General features: G+C 30.1%; 2 protein-coding genes across 3 annotated transcripts; one reads left to right on the plus strand and one right to left on the minus strand.

Moving 5' to 3' along the window:
* Window positions 1-1431: 1431 nt before the first annotated feature.
* On the minus strand, window positions 1432-11093 carry LOC145191432 (uncharacterized). 2 transcript variants are annotated; one of them, XM_090066574.1, is made up of 7 exons: window positions 10866-11093; window positions 10447-10785; window positions 9969-10304; window positions 9433-9702; window positions 9150-9185; window positions 2655-2745; window positions 1432-2499 (listed from the first exon to the last, which is right to left on the minus strand). In XM_090066574.1, exons 1-7 carry the CDS (start codon window positions 10924-10926, stop codon window positions 2436-2438), a joined length of 1197 nt encoding a protein of 398 aa, XP_089922700.1. In that variant the 5' UTR covers window positions 10927-11093; the 3' UTR covers window positions 1432-2435. The 2 variants fall into 2 exon arrangements, with proteins under 2 accessions (XP_089922700.1, XP_089922699.1); XM_090066573.1 differs by having other exon boundaries at window positions 1432-2408; window positions 10866-11091.
* A 290-nt stretch (window positions 11094-11383) lies between these two features.
* LOC145191421 (histamine H2 receptor-like) lies at window positions 11384-16795 on the plus strand. Its single transcript, XM_090066575.1, has 4 exons — window positions 11384-11895; window positions 12278-12494; window positions 15273-15492; window positions 15615-16795. Exon 4 carries the CDS (start codon window positions 15616-15618, stop codon window positions 16759-16761), a length of 1146 nt encoding a protein of 381 aa, XP_089922701.1. The 5' UTR covers window positions 11384-11895; window positions 12278-12494; window positions 15273-15492; window position 15615; the 3' UTR covers window positions 16762-16795.
* Window positions 16796-17073: the final 278 nt, after the last annotated feature.

Below are 17073 nucleotides of genomic sequence, written 5' to 3' on the forward strand. Positions count from 1 at the left end.
AATATTGATAACGATGTTTCTGATTTTCATTTTTTATTTCAGAACGTGAAATTTCGTTTCCAAGAAACTGTGGTTTATCTACATCGAAAACATTTCTGCGGTTACTGACAAATTTCCCCGTCGGGCTAGGGATGAAAATAATACAAATCATGGTCGCTAGATCAATTAAAAAGCAGAACACAAGCTGTTCTTTTTTTCTTTTTTTTTTGCATTGTTTAGTTGAACTAAAAATGGAGCAATTTCCTAAAAAAGCAGATGATTGTTATTGTCGCCGTTTTTCTTTGTTTTACAATTAAAAAAAATATAAAAACTCATTAACAGCTGATTCGGTCATAAAGTCACAAAATATTTGAAGTATACATATATATATCTTTTAATAATTTTTATTTTAAAGGGTAATAAGAATAAAAAAAAAGAAGTAGCACTAGTGGCTTGATGACTCCAGTGCCAACTCAGAATTTCCATTATCTTATTTGTGTATTTGAAATTTATTTAAATTTGATTTAAAATGTGCATCCTTTAAATAGCGAACAAAATTTATTCCGATAGAAAACAAATTGCGGGTTTTATGTGCTTGTTTTCCGAATTTTGGCAATTTTTAAATTGTTGAAATTCGATTTCGAGTTTTTTTTTTATTTGATTGATACTTTTTTAACTAATTTGTATTTTGCGTTTTCAAATTTTGTTTATTTTATTATTTGATTGTTTTATGTTAAACTATTATCTGATTTTGTCATTTTAACGATCTTGTTTATTGATCATACGCGATTTAACATTAAAATTCATAATCGATGATCGCAAACGGATCAGTTACTTTAGGTTAATTATCTATTGATTTAATTTACTGCCTGCCGTGATCATAGACCATATAAACTGATAGACACGTCTTACCGTAACTTGAATTAACAAAATTTTGAAGCCAACATCTTTTAGTGCGTGACGTCACGTTTCAAGTTCATCGAGACGTATGTTAACAACGATTGCAAATATATTTTAGTTAACAGAACATCGCATGAAAAAGCTCATTTCATGGCATTGTTTTACTAACAATCAATGTAAAAAAAATTTATGTAGAAAAAAAATTTTAACAGTTGGAGTTTGGTAACAGTTATTAAAAATGCGTTACAAATGTAACTTTGATGGTTATGAGGATACCATAGTTGGTGGTTGATATACAGACTCAGGACCTCGCCAATTGAAAAATGACAATTTCGCCAATTGAAAAAAGAGGGCAAAATGAAAAATGAGATGAGAAAACTTCTATCTATCAATGGTTTTCTATATTTTTTTTTAAAAAAAAAAATGTTGTAATGCAAGCCTAACTTTTTTAGTATATACTGACATAACATAAGGCATGAAAAAGCGAGATCAAATGAGTCCAAGTAATGCGTTATGCATTTGTCGAAAAAAAAAGTAAAAAATCTATTACAATAATCATTTCTCTGTTTTTTATTCTGCATTAGGATTTGTCAACAATGTGGTCAATCAAGCAGTTTTTTCAAATTCATCATGATTTTTTAACTGTACAATGTCTTACAAAAATAATGTTGTCTAAAAAACAACAATTATATTTCAAAAGCTAAAATATGTTTTTAAAAATCTAAAGAGTTTTAAAGATAAACTGATATGTGTGAGCGGAATGCTATAAAAGGGCTGTAGTAAAGGTCACACATTCAAAAACGATTCTCATTGAACCGCAGCAGGTCAACATCGCGTATATTGTGCAAAATTGCTATCCATTTTTATTATCAGAGTCGCTATATTTGTATTAATGAATAAAAGCTTTGTCTATTTTCTTCTATCCTAAAAGAAAGAAACATTGAGAAAGAAGAACCAATTTACTGATATTCAAAAATATATACTTTTGACAGGAACTAAACGTCTATGCGCCCACTGATAAAGTAACGCACTTTATTTCTAAAAAAACTTTCAGCGAGGCAAAAGAATTCATGTGTTTGAATGGAAAGCTGATTGCCAATCCGACTGTCTGTACAGTAGTATCAAGTTTTGCAAATTATTTTGCTTAATAATGATACCCATTATTTTGATAGCCCAACTTAGAAGATCTATTACTTAATTGGTCTGTTAAATTATGGTTCGTCAAATCTTCGAGTGGTAACGGTGGAACATCATCCCTCTTAAACGTTTTATTTAAATTGTTATCCTTCACGAGAGTCGATATTGATATTTTTGAATTCATTTCTGACGTTTTGTTGGCACTTTTAATGCTAGGTGCAGTTGAATACACATTTGGATCGCGTTGCCCATCTGGAGCTCCTCTTTGGTTCAAATGATAAACACGGTTGACTCTGCTGTGTTGAATTGTTGCACTTTCATTATCGTTTTGGTTTTCACTTCTGAAACGTAAGCGAGCAGTCTGTCGTTTAACATTCAGGCTGCGCATTTTTCTGAAAAAAAAGTCAACAAGCAAATCATCAACGAATTGACCATGGCGTTTCAGGATCAAGATGTTGCTGATACTTTTTAGCGCGGATGATACTAAGAAAATATGAAAAAAAACGGCTTTAAGCGCGTGCATGATTGTGCGTTGTGAAAAGTTTTTGCATAGTTTTATCGAATGTAAGTTTTTTCTGAATCATTTTTTTAAAGTTTACTTGGCGGTGTTAAAAAAAACTTCATAAAAGAAAAATTACCTTCTTACGACAAATATCGTTGCAACAGTTCCTATAAATATGACTAAACTAACGGCAACAATGACCAAATAATAGATCCACCACTCGTTCACTATGATGCAACCAGAAAAGAGAGTTTGAATGACGTGTTAAATGTTATCAAAGTGTTTTTAGTTCACGAAAGTAAAAATACGTTTGTTAGTAATTTCATAAAAAGTAATAACAAGTAATATATAATATATATTAAAATTTTTTTTTTTTAAAACAAAAGTATTTAATTAAAACGTGTTTTTCCAAGTTTTTGAATGAATAAAAATGTACTGCAGAATATATAAAAACATTAAAGTAAGGAGCGGAGTAGCAGGTACGACAAAATGAGGCGACAGAAAGATCCGGCTGAATATTTACTTTGACATGAGCATAATATACATAATTTGCATAATTTATAACTATATAAATTTTTAATACTCAAAAATTTAACTGTTTTCTAAAGCAAGTGAGAGCCGCTGGTTATCTTAAACTTTTGCAGTCAGTGCCCCCCTTCCCCCCCCCCCCCCTCCCTTCCTCAGAAGGCAAAAGTGTGAAGAAGAATCAGTGTTTTAGGGAAAGATTTTTTAATAGGCTTAAGCTTTGTTAAATGTACTGAGAAGATTTTGTTAAATATAGTTTATTTATCAACCAAAACGATAACATTAACTTTCATCTGAAAAAAATCTTTCTGATTTCTTTTTTTCAATACCGTCAATTTCATAAAAATGCTCGTTGATTAAACAGCTGAAATTTTTTCATCCATGAAAATCTAAGAATTGAAAATTGAATTGTAAAACTACATTTTATTACCAAGACATTAGGCCGGGTGAATAAAAAAGAGCAGCTGCTCACAAGCAATTGCTCCGAGTAAAAGTAAAAGCTAAAAGCAAATGCTCGCTGCAATAGCAATTGCTCAAAAATTTGTGAATAAAGTTTTGCTTATACTCACAAGAAATTGGTTTTGTGTCGGAGTAAAAGCAATATGCCGTTGCCGATATAAATAGCTTTTTAAACTTTTAATGTTTAAAAATGGCTACTTCAAACCAGATTCCAATTGAATCAAGTGAAAATAATATAGCTAGCCAAAGTTTTAACAAATGTGAAGATGAAATCTTTATAAACATACTATGCAAATTGCCGATCCTTCTACAAAAAAGCCAAGTTCCAAGCGTTAAAATAAAGAAAAACAAAGCATTTTTTACACTGCAAAAAACGTTTTGTGAAATTCACAAAAAATTTGGTTACTTTAACAAAACATTTGGTGAATATTTATGCACCAAATGTTTTTGTTAAAGTAACCAAATTATTTGGTAAAATTTAGCTTGCAGTATATTCACAATAAGCACAGTTAATCATAATTATAGTGACATTAATAAATTTTTGTGTTCACACACACACACACATACACACACTCAGATATATATATATATATATATATATATATATATATATATATATATATATATATATATATATATATATATATATATATATATATATATATATATATATGTATATATATATATATGTATATATATATATACATGAATTATAAAAAAATAGTTAAATATAGCAGTAAAATAATAAAATCAATGTCAAATTATCAACAACAAAAAAAAAGCAACTAATATAGGTGCAAGTAAAATTAGAAGCAATTGCTCATCGTTTTTTTAGTTAAAGCTTTTTTATTCACGCGCTTTTCTCATATGTGAGCAATCGCTAAACATTTAAGCAAAAGCTCATGAGTAAAAGTTTTCGCGAAAAAAAAGCAATTGCTCTAAATTTTTATTCACGTAAAGTTGAGCAATTACTCCAAAAACGCTGAGTAAAAGCAATTGCTCTTTTTTATTCACCCGGCCCACAGTGTATCGCTTCATTCAAGCTAGGTGGACAAAAGTCATATCAAGAAATCAACTAATTGATAATATTTTCACAATAACAGTCCTATATTAGTAATAACTTGCGATGTTAATTATGAAAAACATTACAGAGCAATGAGTCATAAGCAATTAAAGAGGCGTTAAAATGTAATTTCATTTTTGAAAAAAATTAAATAAAAATTTACAATCGTTGCATTAACATTTAGCAAGAATTAAAGAAAGCAATCATTTTAATGCAGCGATGGATTTTACTTTTGAGGGTAAGTACTATTTACTTACATTAAATATTTTATTTAAAAGTTAAGCAATATGTGTTAAAGTATGGTTTAAAAAACTGGGTTAAAATTGTAAAATATTTTTTGGTTTTTAATTTTTAAACTTATACAACTTTTTGTATCCACATGTATCCAAGCTAATTTATTAACAGTGTATAGCTAAAGTCCTAAGGTGTACAACAAAGAAAAAATTTTCACCACATAAATCCACAATTTTTTGTTATTAAATTTCATTTAGATCATGTGCGCTTTTTTTCAAAAATGGAGTTGTTTAAAAAATGGCGAAGACATAATCAAGAAGAAAGAAATTCTCGTTTAATGGATTTTATTTTGCAAAGATTTTGTGTTACTGATGTAACTGATGTGACTAAAGATTCTGAGAGGTCTTTGCAGTTAAAAATTTCATGTATGGCTTCAAAATTCGCAAAAAAATGGTCTGCAGCACATATGATGATGGACCTTTTTTTAAACAAAAATAAAATTTGGTTAGAGGGGGCAAATGTAGAATTTAAAATAAGTATATACCAGCAATGTACTTTTTCATCATCTGGAGAAATTCAAGGACGACCAAAAAAGAACTTTGAAGACTCGTCCTTTAAAACCAAAAAACGAAGAGTTGAAAACTTAGTAAAATTGCAAAGTGCAACTGAGTTGACCACAGCTGCTGAAGTAGCATGCCGTGCGTTGGGGCACAGAAACCAAGCTACTTTAATCAGAAAAAGTCTGGAATCATCAGAAAAAATTAAATCAAAAGACTTTATTTGTGGGGGCAGGCAGTTAAATCGTGACAAGGCATTAGCTTATTATATTGACTCTAAATGTACAAGTCATTCTTATAAACAGACGAGAAAGTGGTCTTTAAAGGCAGGGCATATATTATTTCCATCTTATTATAGTCTATGCAAGTCGAAAAAGTTATGTTATCCATTAGATGAACATATTTCTGTTACAGAAACACGTGCCGAAATTAGCCTACAAGCTATACTTGATAAAACTACTGAACGCTTAATTGAAGCCCAATGCGAAGTTCTTAAAAGTATTACTTTTACTACGCCATTCACACTAATTAGCAAATGGGGATGTGATGGGAGCTCCGGTCACAGCACATACAAACAGAAATTTAAAAACTCTGATGCTACTGATGATTTTCTGTTTGTATTTTCATTTGTTCCGTTGAGACTGAGTGACGGTCAAAATATTATTTGGCAAAATCCACGACCTTCATCCACGCTTTATTGCCGACCAATTAAATTTATTTTTTCAAAAGAAACAAATCTTTTAACTACAACAGAAACTAACCAAGTTTTAACAGAAGTTTCTCAACTTGTTCCAACATCTATAAGACTCAACGAATCTCAAATTACTGTTAAACACGACCTAATACTATCAATGGTAGATGGAAAAGTTTGCAATGCCTTGACTGACACAAGTTCCCAACAAAAATGTTACATATGTGGTGCGACTCTTAAAATGATGAACGGTGAACTAAAAGACTTAGTTGTTAAAAAAGAACATTATGGTTTTGGTCTGTCTACTTTGCATGCGTGGATTCGTTTTTTTGAGTGCATGCTACACATTAGCTATCGTTTAGATATAAAAAAGTGGCAAGTTAGAAGCGATGAAGATAAATCTAGTGTCCAAAAACGTTCAGAAGATATCAAACAAAAATTTAAAAAGCATATGGGTCTTATTGTAGATAAACCAAAACCTGGCTTTGGGAATACAAATGATGGGAACACTGCTCGCAGGTTTTTTATGAAGCCAGAGTTAAGCGGCGAGATTACGGGTTTAGACATCAATCTCATTAAAAATTTTAGTATTTTATTAAGAACACTTTCCTCTGGCTATGATATTAACTATTATGAATTTGAAAAGTTTTGTTCTGAAACCAAAACTCTTTATATTAATCTGTATCCGTGGTACTATATGCCTGTTACTGTGCACAAAATACTTGTACATAGCACGGAAGTTATAAAAACATGCCTTCTTCCAATAGGACAACTGTCGGAAGAGTCTCAAGAAGCCCGCAATAAAGATTTTCGTCGATTCCGCGAACACCATACAAGAAAAAATTCACGTATTTGCACAAATATAGATTTGCTCAATATGCTTTTGGTAACATCAGATCCTGTCATCAACTCACACAGAGAAGTGTCAAGTAAGAAAACTGGCAAACTACCGTTAGAAGTTTTGAATTTAATTATCCCACCTATTATACCACCACAGCTTGTTGAAAATAGAATTATGTGTGACGATGAAGATTATTTAGAGTCCGATTCATCGGCTACTGAAGATAACAATGATTCATCCGATAATGATTAATTATTAATAAAATATTTTTTTATTTTACGTAGTGTAGTGAGTTTATTATTATATTTTGTATATTTGTAGTGAGTATATTTTTATTTTAGGCAAAATTTTATTACATTATTAATGTGTTGAAATTTAGTATTTATTTTTATTACTTTTTTAAAGTTATTTTTATAACTTTTTCAAGATAAAAACTTTTAAAATCTTAAAAGTAATTAAAATATCTCCTTTTTTACAATAAAATTAAAAAAAAAAAAAACTTTTTATAGTAAAATTGACTTTTAGGCGCCCCCTAAAGCTTAAACGCGCGGGGTAATTGCCCCCCTGCCTCCCCCAGGCTACCCTACTGCATAACTAATCAATAAAACACCAAAATATTGTTAACTACATTCTTAGGAATGAAATTACTAAACAAAATATTTTTGTCCACCTAGCTTGTATGAAGCGATACACTGTGCGGCCTATTGATTAGTTAATATAATATTAGTTAATGCTCAAATTATGAAATTTTGGAGTGATTCATCACTTGCGAATTTTTTTTTTTCGTGAAACTGTTTTGCTTTTGGTATTCGAAGATACTACATCTTCGTACACAATCTATTACACAATTTTGAATATGATATTGTTCACAATGGTTTTTATTAAATAAGGTGCTGTGTTCAAAATCAGTTGTTTGTAATGGAATGTGTTTTTTTTTCAATGAAATCAGCCCCAATCATAACGCTAATGATAAAAAAGCTTAGTAGATGTTTTATGAAGAAGTATTTAGGAATTTCACTGAGGAATGTTTTCTAACAATCAATTTGTGGTTATTTTTTGTTTTAAAAAATTTTTCTTATTTGATTATTTACGCTATGAAATGTGGCAATATGATCCGTTTAAGGAGCCACATTTTCAAATGAAGACTTTTTGTTTTCATTAACAGTTTTCCTAGTAAAAGATTTGTTCAATTTTCTCACAATTTATGACCGTGGCCTAACTCAGAGTTCTTAACACAAAAAAACTACTCGGACTTAAAAGACAACTCAGTTACTGCATTATCAATTAAAAAAAAGCTCTGGTCTCCCCTACCTCCCTGCCATGGAAAGTATTTTCATGTTCTTAAGAATCATAATCGTGATTTTTTTAATGCTGCTGGTTATCATATTTCACTCATGATGATTTTGCATCAAGTTCATTCTCCAAAGAGAAAAATGTGCTGAAAAATCTGAGATCTTAACTAAATTCTTAACTAAAAAGAAGAAAATGTGAAAGAAATAATAACAAACAAAAAAAATAAATAAACTTTCAAAATGTTTAAAGTGAAACGATAACACAGAGTGGTTTTTGTCAGCCAACTCAAGAGATGTGATGCAAAACTTAGATTGTTAAGATGATTTCAAATGTTTGGACGCACAAAGATTCTAAATCACATTTACATTCATGCAATTAGTTTTTTTTACTTGTAGCATCGAGTTACATGATGGATTTGGATTTATTATTTATATCTGTTTTTGGTCTGTCTTGATCTTATACTAATTGTCCCGATATTTCTCCCTGGTGAAAATGACATGACTCTTTGAGAAAATTATAATTACTTGTCTGTTTTAAAGTGAGATATACTTTTAATTTTTATTTTAAAAGATTTTATATTTTAATGAAAAAAGCTAATGCCATAAATCTTTAAGTGATTATTGAGTCCGTAAAACGGCTTCGTAACTTGTGAAACTTTGTGCGAAATATAAAGCAATTCTATTAAGTTATGGGCTTTTAAAATCTTTTTCTCTTTGCCCCAGGTTTCCCAATGTAAAAAATGTATTTTTCATGAAAGTGACACTAGTAACTTAGCAATCCAAGATATTACTAATTTACTAAAGTGAATAATCTATTTCATTTTTTTAATATACTTTTAGTGAGGACCTGTTTTTTAATTGTTGTGAGTAAAAGGGCCTCTTCACCTTCACCCACCACTTTCCCCTCCTTCATCCCTACTAGCTCCGCCAGCGCATTGAAGTATTGTTGTAAATAAATGAATTAATCACCTTTTGGATCCCCATTTCCTCTGATATAATCTGAACCTGCAAAGAAAATTTTTTTTGAAAAAAGTGATGTTAAAGGAAACTCTTTTTACTAAAGTTTAGTGCTGACTAATTTATGCTAACTAATTTTCAATTAAATGTCCATGGTTACACAGAGTGCTGTATTACACATGGTGTATTTATGTGTAAAGTTATGCTGACTAATTAAATATCTATGGTTATACAAAGTGCTGTATTACACACGGTGCATTTATGTGTAAATGCCATTAAAATAAATAGAATTTACCATTAAATACACGAATGTTCAACACATTACTTTCATTTTTCCCAAGAAGGTTTTTTGCAACGCAAAGAAAGGATGCAACAGACTCTTCATACGGATCTAAGTAGGTAACTATTGAGTTGTTAAAACTTTGCTGTAAAATTGTATCTGATCTCGTGATTGTGTACTGCGGAGGTGGGTTACCATTGGCAGTACAGGTCAAGTTTACATAATAGTTTAAAAGTACAAAAAATGTTGTGAGATTTGACGATAAAACGACGTTTTTCGGAGGATCTAAAAAAAATAAAAACAAATGCTACATTATTATTGTTTTTGATTAAACATTTTTGTAAATTTTAAGACGTTTTATTACTTAAGCAACAAATCTTAATGAATTTGTCTATCAATTATAAAATTATAAATAAATTATAAATCAATTATACCTATAAAAAGACTAGAATCTATTAATAGACTTATTGAAAACTTTGAAACGAGTGTTTTTTAAACTGAATCTATCATAAAAAAGCTTGGTTACAAAACACTAAAACTTTTTTACTTACATAATACTTCAATAATAACTTCATTAACTACTTGCGGGCTTTGTTGGTCTTCATTACCATATTTTAGTACCACTTCCAATTTCCCAATGTGTTCAACTTTGATTTGATTAATAAAGAGAACATTAGTTATTGGCGTGAGAATCTCGTTTAGCGGTAGGACCTCACTAGAAAGCATAAAACCTTCATAAGATGTGACACTTTTGCCGTTTAGTTTCCAATAAAGTGACGGCATTGGATTCCCTTCACCTGTGACTGTAAAAGTAACATTTTTGGAAGAAATGCTGTTTTCAACGTAAGTCACATTTGTTGGTAAGCTTTGCCTGAATTTGAGAGGGGCTATGAAAAAAAAAAAAAAAAAAAGGTATTTAATTACAATGAGAGCTAATTAGGTTGAAAATACTTGCAAAACATTAAAAAAGAAGCCATTTTTACTTTATTTAATTGAAGTTATTAAAGAACTAGTTAATCATTGACTCACCTACATAACTAATAGAAACCACGTCTGTAAATGGTGCAGAATCTCCTACAAAATCAATTGTTACCAAAACTCGCTTTAATGTTCTCTGATCAAGGCGATAAAATTTTAAAACGCCAAACTTTTTACATTCAACAATAGAAGTGTTCTGAACCTTGATATTGCCTTCGATATCAACAATTAATAAGTTTTGCTGAGGCTGGTTATTATCATCGACAAGTTTCCAGCTGGCAAAAAATATGTTTTTTCCTTGCTTATCTAGCTGCCATTCCAATGTCAACTCGCTTCCATCTGTTGCATACACCGAGCGTTTTTCTTGAGTTATCCATTTTTGCGACGACACTGAAAAGTTATATTTTACTTTATGAATTTCAATAAAAAGCAAACTTGAGATTGGTTAATTTATCGTTAATAAAATTTACCTTGTCTTTCGAGAATAAGCAGCAATGCAACTCTAAGAAAATATTTTTTCAAAATCTTCATTCCTTATGAGAATTACCTTTTTATTATATACAAAATACAGAAAAGAAATATCGGAAAGAATAATTCAATTAAAATATCTAATTATAATGAATGAAGCTCTTTTGTGAAGACATTTGCTAGGTGCGTGGAAAATATCCAAGTGTAAATAAAAATATTCAAGTGTAAAACTTGTATTGCGCATAAATTTTAATCAATCGTTTAAAAATAAATAAATAATTTAAAACTACTTTTTGCTTAAGTCAGACTGTAGTTTGCTACATTAAAAATTCAAAAGCGAATTGAAGTTCGCCATTTTAATACGTCAGATACAGCTACTTCGTGTCATATCCAAAAATAAATCCATTTTTTTTATGCGTCATACATAATATTCGTACTAAATTAGAAATGCGCTTCCGAGATTCGAATAGAGCTCATTCTTTATGCTCGACTTTTAAGAGAAACATTTTAAACCTTCTGATTTGCAAATAACGGGCAAATGAGACAAATAAATGAGACTGCGTTTAAAAGGGCAAAATTCGTTCATTTTTAAAAGATTTTTTTTCTTATCAAATAAGTATTAAGTAGAGAATTTGTCAAGCTTTAAAAATGTATATTTATTTATTTTCTATAAATCTATTTCTTTGAATATTTTATCGATTTAACCTTTTACCGATCCCGTAAGACGTTGTATGGTAGTAAAGTCGATCGATTTATTTCTATTGCAAAGTTGATCAATAGTTTCTGCTTGCCAGTTGTTCTTGTATACTTCTCCTTTCAATTCAGACCAAAAGTCTTCAATGGGCCTCCATTCAGTTTCATCTTGGGAGGGTTTTCATCCTTTTTAAAAAATTGACGTTATTTTGCCTGAAATACTCCACTACATTTTTTGTATAATGCGATGTTGCTAGGTCAGGCAAAAAAATGTATTTGTGATCGAGATGGTTTGCTTTGATGAAAGAAACAAATCTTTTTTATGAAGCATTCGCTCAGGTATATTTCTTGCTTGATTGATTGCTTACAAGGTACAAAAAAAGGTTTAATCTTTAATAAAAAATATCTTTAACTGAAATGCAAACCCAAACTAGCACTTTTGTTAGTATTTTTCAACTGGATTATATTTTATGCTTGGTTGTGTTTAAGAAGTGTTACTAGAGTAAAAATTTAGTTTATAGAGCTAGGTTTTAAAGTGAAATCAGATTCGTCATCAAATATTCAATCGTGAATTTTGTATTTTTCGAATAAGCGACTGCATCTCGTTCTTACTTTGCATTTTTGTGATTCTACTCTTAATGGAATCTTTGTTTGTTGTTCGTGTTTTTTTTTTTTTTTTTTTTTGCATTTATTATTTGTGTATTTCTTTAATGTTTTGCAGATAAAAGACTGGTAGCACGAATATTTTCAAGCTGCTTGCTTCTGTGAGACGCCACCTTTGTGATGAAAAAGTCTTGAGCTTAGTTATGTTCTTATTCATCATTTTTCTAGGGACCCAACCAACTTCCAATAGCTCGTTGAGTTCCAAATTCATTTTCTGCGCGTTCAATTATACGGTATACGATTGCTTTCGGCATTTTTTCTGCTTTAAAATGACAGTAAGTGTAATATTTACAATGTTGTTTATTGTCCATGTAAAAACCATCCACACGTTCACGGAGAAGCTTTTGCTTAGATTTGTTTATTTTCATTTTCAATTGTTGAATTTTAATTGCTTTTTTTAATTTAATAATAGAAAAAAGTTTATAATAAAATACGCAGAATATATCTATACAACTAATAGAATTAGTACATGCTAATTTAAATTGAACGCAGTCTCGTTTTTTTTTTTGTCATCACCCGTTATCTATAATTACAAGTTTTTTTTCTTTAATTTTGGATTTTACATCCTTCAAAATAGTCAGATATCAAATGTCAAAAGATTTAGCTGCTCCCTTGAGAAGACATTGTGTTTTTAAAAACAAAAAAAATTTTAAACTGCCGGCCCACCTCCTTTTCAACAGAAAATTGATAATTTAAAAAAATGTGTACAAAAGTTGTCCAATTTTGTGTGCAGCTTCTCTAAAAATTAAACGTTATCGTTTTTCGGTTTACATTTTAATGGTTTCCCTGCTTTATTTTACCGTATTTACCCACTTCAATGGAATTTCTAAATAAATTGCCGACTGTGAAAAAAATTGTTTTGTTTTTTTGTTTTCGATTTATTTCTAATAGTCGTGTCTTACATATTGTTTTTATTTATCTAAATTTTTTTTGTATAGATTTCTAATAATATTTCAAATGAAAAATAAAAGCGGAAAGTGAATGGGTGGAGCCTTCAAATTTTAGAGTTTTCTGAAATTTGAAAAATATTTATTTCAAAAAGGGATGAAATTATTGTGCAGTGCATTTTCATTGCTCCTCAACTTTTAATGGCAAAATAAACAACAGCAGCATCAATTTCTCATTTAGAAAAATTCAGAAAATATAAATAGTAAAAAGTGGCGGGAGTTTCTCTTCAACATCAGGATAAGCTTTTTGTAATAAACTTATTCAAGAAAATCAACAGTCTCTAAGTAATTTGGTTACATGTAGCGTAACTTTGGTTACAGCTTTCAGTTCGAGTTTAAGTTCAAGTTCGAAGTCAACGTTCAGTTGTTGCCATTTTTTTCCAAGAAAAATTCTTCTGAACTAGTTTTGAATGGTTGCTGTTGATCTTATTCCCATTTATAAGTGGTCAAAAAGTATTGTCAACCAAAATTGATGGGCTGCTCAATAAATTGCTGGATGATGGGCTTCTCAACGCCTTTAAATTTTGAGTTAAAAACAAGCCATCTGATCAATGATTAAGGATTGCGGAAAAGCTTTAAAAAAGGATGGCATATAGTTTGTTAAAAATGATTGAGAATGATGATAGATTTTAATTGACTCTGGATGAATGGGTTTTTAATAGAAATCAAAAATGTATGTGGCTAAATTTGCAATAGTCAAATAATCCAGTTTAATGCCTTGGAATGATGAGAATTGTTGGCTCAATGAAGGCTGAAGTCGGTCTTAAGGCTGAATGAGAATTGAAGGCTGAAGTTGGTCTTAAATTGATTATAACAAAGCTTGAAGATTTTGGGTTAAACCTTAGTAATCATATTTTTGGAGCGTCTACCAATTAAGAAGAGTTACCACTTAACGAAGAAGCTCTTAATTCTTAATTCCTAAGTTGTTATTCTTTCCCAAAAAAATTCGCATGTTTGCAAGGTGTTTTGAAAAAATGACCTCTAACTGTTGATGACCATTAACTGTTGTCTCAATGAGTTTGTGAATGAGTTGTCTCAATGAGTTTGGGAAAGAATTGGCTTTTTTTTTAGATATAAAAAACACATTGGAATTCAACACTTAAAATGATTTTAAGATATCTTGAAATTGAACCAGCAGTTAGGAGAACATTAGAACATTTTAATGCATTTGAAATGCTACCAACTGATAATGAGATAAAAAAATATAACTGGTAATGAGATAAAAAATATAACTGATAATGAGATAAAAAATATAACTGGTAATGAGATAAAAAATGTAACTGATAATGAGATAAAAAATATAATTTGGAGATTGTTTAGAATTGTTTAGATTGAAGCTGGTACTGCCCTTTTTAAAAAGAAATATTTCTCCTTTTGGACCTGAAATAATTTGTGAGTTTATTTTAACAAAAGATCAAGATACAAAAACATCTGATTCTCTTTTTTTTTTTTTTTTCCCGAAAGAAGAAATATTGGAAATGCAGGCCTTTTAAGATACTTACATGACCAAGCTAAAAAAGATGCTATTTAGGTATCTAAAGAAAACTTCTCTTTTAAGATCCTAAAGATGCATCTGCAGTTGAACGCGAATCCTAAAAAGTTGAAGTTAATCATAAATCTTAACATAATCTTAACATAAAAAAAGAGCGCGTTAATTCAGCTTATTGAATTTGATGGAAATCTATGATAGAGCATATTAAGTTTTTAAAGTCCTAGTTTAAATGGAATTAGCCAATTTTTCTAGATTTGTCAATTATTTTTTGGAATACGTTTTTCGTGAAAAAAATGACTAATTAATCAAAAATAATAAAAAAAAAGACGTTTTTGAAAATCATTAATAAAGAGCGGAAGGGCCCTCCCCTGTTCATTCTCCTAAAATTTTCGTAAAAGGAGGAAACCATGCAATACTTTTGACGTCACTGATATTTTTCTGTTCTGTGTTTTTTAATTTATTAATTTTAGACGAAAGTATAGACATAAAAGTTTTACTGAATTTCATTTTAACTGTGTTACTCTTAAATAAATTACTCGAAATGTTAAATTTCTTTACAAATGTAAAACTAGTTATTCTTTCACATAAATGTGATATCATTTTTTTCTTTGTAGGTTTGTTGAGAATTTGTTGTTGCAAGGTGTTGAAAAATGAGACGTTTGTAGATAATAAAGACCGTAAAGCTGAATCGAGACATTTTAGTTCAGAGCGAGAAAACAAGAGAAAATCTTTTTAATTATAAAAAAGTTAATCCTGATGGTAGGGTAAAGGTTACTTCAAAATTAGTGGTTGCTTCAATCCAAGTAATTTCTTAAAAGTTGCAACAAACATCAGGTGGTATAATTGTAATAATTATAAAAAGTTATATAAAACTTAGTATACTTCATTAGAAGAGAGAATTTCGGTGCATTTTTTTAATACTGCTCGGTAATGTAAGATAGTGTTCATACTTGCAGAATGAGTGAAAACGGATGCAGAGGATCCAGCAAAGAGCCTATACTAGATTGGGAGGCTAAGCTAAACTCTTTTGTTCTGTTGTTCATAATGCTGGTTTCGTTGTTCGGCAACACATTGGTTTGCGCTACCATCTATCTGCATAAATCAATGCAAACGCGAACTAACGTGTTAATATTCTCTCTTTCTCTGACAGATTTAATGTCACCAATTACATGCATGTTATGGGTTGCTGTTTCGATGTTGCGTAATAAATGGATATTCGGTTGCACGTGGTGTAAGTTGTCAACGAGCTTAGGGACCTTTTTGTGCTTATCGTCAATTATTCATTTGTTGGTCATAAGTTTAGAAAGAATGTTAATGATTAAGTATCCCTACAAATACCTCGAGCTTGTTACAAAAAAGCGGCTCCTCGTTGCACTAACTTTTATTTGGCTAATTTCCTTTTTCATGGGAATGTGTTATTTTTTTGATATAAATTTTTTACAATTTAACCCCTATTTGTTGGATTGCGACTCAGATGATGTGAAGAGCAATCCTCTTTTATCATTGTTATCGTTATCTTGTTTCTTTATACTCCCTTTTTTGATTATGCTTGGAGTCTACATAAGCATATATCGATCAGTTAAAAAGCATGCAGAAATCTTAGTTCATAACTCTATCGGTAGTAAGCAGCAAAAGAAAAAACAACTGTTAAAAAGAGAATGGAAAGCCGTTAAAATTGTGTTTGCAATTGTTGGGGCTTTTTTTTTACTTTGGTGTCCTTACTTTACCGTTGCGGCTGTTTATTCGTATACAAATAAAAAAAGTTATGTACCAAATTGGCTGATTCGTTTTGTATGGACCCTGGCATACGCTAACTCCTGCTGTAACTGGATCATTTATAGCGTTATGAATAAAAAAACAAGAAAAATGTTGAAAAAAGTTCTTCATATTGATGTAAGGGAAAAAAATAAACATAAAATTAAGCGAGGCAAAAACTTTTTTGAAAATGGAACTAATACCCGCTCAACTTCACTTGATTTATCCAATTCAGATCAAAGGCCAAACATAGAAGATCATTTAAAAGGACAAGGGAGAATTTTTATTTTACAATATTATTCTTCAATAAGTAAGGTAACAGAAAGTTGTACGAAGCACATTACTTGAGATTGTTTACCGAGAGGATAATGAAATAATTTTACTTTTATTTGTGTTTGTTTTAATAATTTTCCTATTACAAAACAATTTCGCAACTCAGTAAACTTGTTAACCTCAAACATGGAAAGGACGTTCCATTATTTTTGAGGGCCATCCATCTTTTGTACTGTCGAGGCGTACTTTTTTTTTGATAAGTATTATTTGATATTTGCGACTGCGTGTCTTCTTTCTGTTTCTCTAGTTTTTTATTTTTCATCACTTTGATGAAAGACTAAGATTATTTTAAATAACATTAAGTTTATGAAAGTAAAAAGGCAAACT

This window comes from Hydra viridissima, unplaced genomic scaffold, assembly GCF_058129835.1.
Source record: "Hydra viridissima isolate aposymbiotic clone 2 unplaced genomic scaffold, HvirCarnegie_v1 scaffold_11, whole genome shotgun sequence".
NCBI classification, from domain to species: Eukaryota; Metazoa; Cnidaria; class Hydrozoa; order Anthoathecata; family Hydridae; genus Hydra; species Hydra viridissima.